General features: G+C 28.8%; 1 protein-coding gene across 1 annotated transcript; it reads left to right on the forward strand.

Annotated features, from left to right (window-relative positions):
• Nucleotides 1–579: 579 nt before the first annotated feature.
• LOAG_13941 (hypothetical protein) lies at nt 580–795 on the forward strand (the record flags this gene model as incomplete). The annotated part of the gene is made up of 1 exon (XM_003149446.1): nt 580–795. The coding sequence occupies one exon, from the start codon at nt 580–582 to the stop codon at nt 793–795; it is 216 nt and encodes a 71-aa protein (XP_003149494.1).
• Between the last annotated feature and the right edge of the window lie 2396 nt (nt 796–3191).

Consider the following 3191-nt stretch of genomic DNA (forward strand, 5'->3'; position numbering starts at 1 on the left):
GGTACTATCAACAGAGCTAGCAATAATGTTGTGACAAGTCGTCGTAATACCATTTGCTTCTAAAAAGTTTTGAAAATTTGGAGGTTTTCATAATTGCTATTTTTCTACTTTAATGAAAAGTGCAGTGAGAAGTATACATAAAAACTGATAAAATATTAGGGGATACTATCCTATTTCAGCTTAATGAGGAAGGGTGAAATTAATGAGAATGTCGCGGTGAAAGAAACTTATCTACCCGAAATGAGGTCAAGTCACTAAGCCGAAATGAAGCCACAAGAAATGAGGTCACAAGGTACCCAAAGAACGAGAAATAGGAGAATTGCAATCTAACAAGAAGCTATAAAAAATTCTCTTCCCATTAACCTAATTCCAAGCCTGTTTCAGTATTTGCTATATAAGCATCTTTTCCATGAATTTCCTCATAGCAACCTGAACAGAAGATCTCTTCTACAAGCATTCAGTAAGTTTCGCCATTAATTATCTCTTCTTATTAAAATTTACTTTTCTGTTCAATAATTACCCAATCAGTCTCTTTGATCATTTGTTCGGTACAATACGTTAATTATCAATATTGTAGTAATGGTATCACTGCGATTTGCTACAATATTACTGTTAGCTCTGTTGGCAGTATCGGTGACAGCATCTAGTTGGTGGGACAATGATTGGGATGGCCCATGGCAACATTATTATCAACATCATCATCATCATCATGGACATTTTCCATGGCATCATCATTTCTACCATCATCATGGCGATCATCATTCGTTGAATCATGGAGGATGGAAATGGGACTGAGATGTTTCCAGATTTCCTTATTAAATCTTTTTATCAATCTATTCTTTTGTATTTATCACAATCCTCCTAATTAATGTTAAGAAATAAAATATCTCAGTATTCTGTAAATTATTCCTATCAATGTAACTTTCATATTACAACAATAATTTGACTGTCACATATTCAATTGACATTCAATTAAAAAATAATAAATTATCTTTTTTTTCTTTTCCTTCACTATTAAATCACAACATTTCATCAAATTATTGTTTAATGAAAAAAAAAAAAAAATCTAAAGCATACTAACCATAATTACTATATGCATCATTAACCATTCTTACAGTTAATGAAATAAAAGTTTTGGAAATTTTGCGTTTAGGTATAATCAAATATTGATTGATGACAATTTATTGATAAATGAAGAAGTATTTATTACAGTTAGAAGAGAATATTAAATGCAACGTTTATCATTAAGTTGATTTGAATTGATTGATTGATTAAATTGATCAGTAGTGTTTCTTTAAGTGATTTGATTGAATAACTGAACTAGAAAGATTGTCGTAGAAGATTGTCGAAGAAAATGACTTACGTGAAAATGACTTTTATTGCTTATTCGGTATTTCTTATTTACAACAATTCAAATTATTAAAATCAATTGATCACAAATTGACCGATGATTCTTTGCAATATATCAATATTAACATTTCTCTCAATTAATATAATCACAAATAGTTACGGTACATTGTTTGTTCGATTATTGAGTATTATTCAAAAAAAAATTGATTCGACAATTAAAAAGTAATTTATAAAAAAAAAAAAAATTAAAGTAGCTTACAAAAAGAGGTTAAAAGATAATTTATTCAAAAGGTAGCTTAGCATTAAAACAGAGAATATAGTTATTTATTTGATATAAAGGTGGGGAAAAATTATGAAGTATACTTGAAATGTGTTGAATCGAAATGAAAATAAGGGTTTTGGAAGAGGAAACCTGAGAAATGGCTGTCACATTCAAGAATGACAGTCAAGTGCACAAATCATTTACTATCAGGATGGAAAGATAATGACAAACAAATAATATAATTGTTCTTATGGAGCCTAATTATCGAAATGAACACAAATAAAGAGAATCTATAAGATGGAATCTAAGTCTGATGCAAAAATCCGTGATAATTTCAGCTCTCAAAATGTATATCGTCATTGTTAAGGTTAAAAAAAAAAAAAAAAAAAAAACTCATAGTTGAATTAATATCTTAGGACCTGATCCATTTATTGGATGAGAACTGAGCTCTTAGGCCAGAATCTGATTCATCTATTTGATGAGAACTGGACTCCTAGGCTAATATTGATAGTTTTTCTCTACGTTATTTCCCACTCATTGCTTATGGTAACTAACAAGTTCATTTTAGAAAAAAAAAAGAAAGATTGTCTTCGATCAATTAAATCAAATAAAACTAAATCAGCTTGAATTCAATGAATTTTTTGATAATCCTTTTATCATATTTTATACATGCTATTTCAGGATTTGTACCTATTCATGAATTATTGAAATGTCAGGTGTTCGGTTAAAATATTAATGTTAAATATCAGATTCAGGTATCAAATTTAGATATTAATGTCACGTACCAAGTATTAATGTCAGGTATATTCAGGTATTACCAAAGCTGTGGTAAATTGAATGATAGTCAAATAAAACTCTTCAATGAGAAGAAAATATGAAATGATTCGAATTTTGGATTGATATTTTGCGTTTTCTTGCGATATTTAAAAACACTTTAATTTAATCAGAAATTCAATAATACAATCATTCTTTATATCAGTAATCTTTAATAGTTTATAAGTGCTGAGTTCCAAATAATTAATTTAACGCATTGAATAATAGACGATTTTGTGAACGGAACTATTTTGTGAATGTGAAAATGAAAGAAGGATGCCTTTTTCTGAAATTTAATATCCAAATTTAAATATCTTATAAAAAGACAATCTTATCAGTGAAAAATTATTGATGAAAATGAAGAATGCAACAGGGATCCGATAAAGATTTAATTTCATTTTAATTCAATTTGTAATATCACAAGTTATCCCGTGAAATCACGTTGTGTTTGAGGGAACAAATTGATTGTAAATCAAACTTTTAAATTGATATTATTGCAAGAATTGGAGAGTAAGTATCTGATTATAAAACTCAACAATATGCATAATACCAGTAAATCTCTCAGGAGATCTACAGTAGTTCTCTGGATATCTGATTATAAAAGTCAACAATATGCATAATACCAGTAAATCTCTCAGAAGATCTACAGTAGTTCTCTGGATGTTCTGAGAGATCTCTTGATATCAGTTATGCATATTGAAACTTCCAGTAGATCTTTCAGGTTACAGCCAGCTTCCCGTCCTAAATATATATTACCAAATAAATC

The sequence above is a fragment of the Loa loa genome (genome assembly GCF_000183805.2).
Source record: "Loa loa unplaced genomic scaffold supercont3.122, whole genome shotgun sequence".
Lineage (NCBI taxonomy): Eukaryota > Metazoa > Nematoda > Chromadorea > Rhabditida > Onchocercidae > Loa > Loa loa.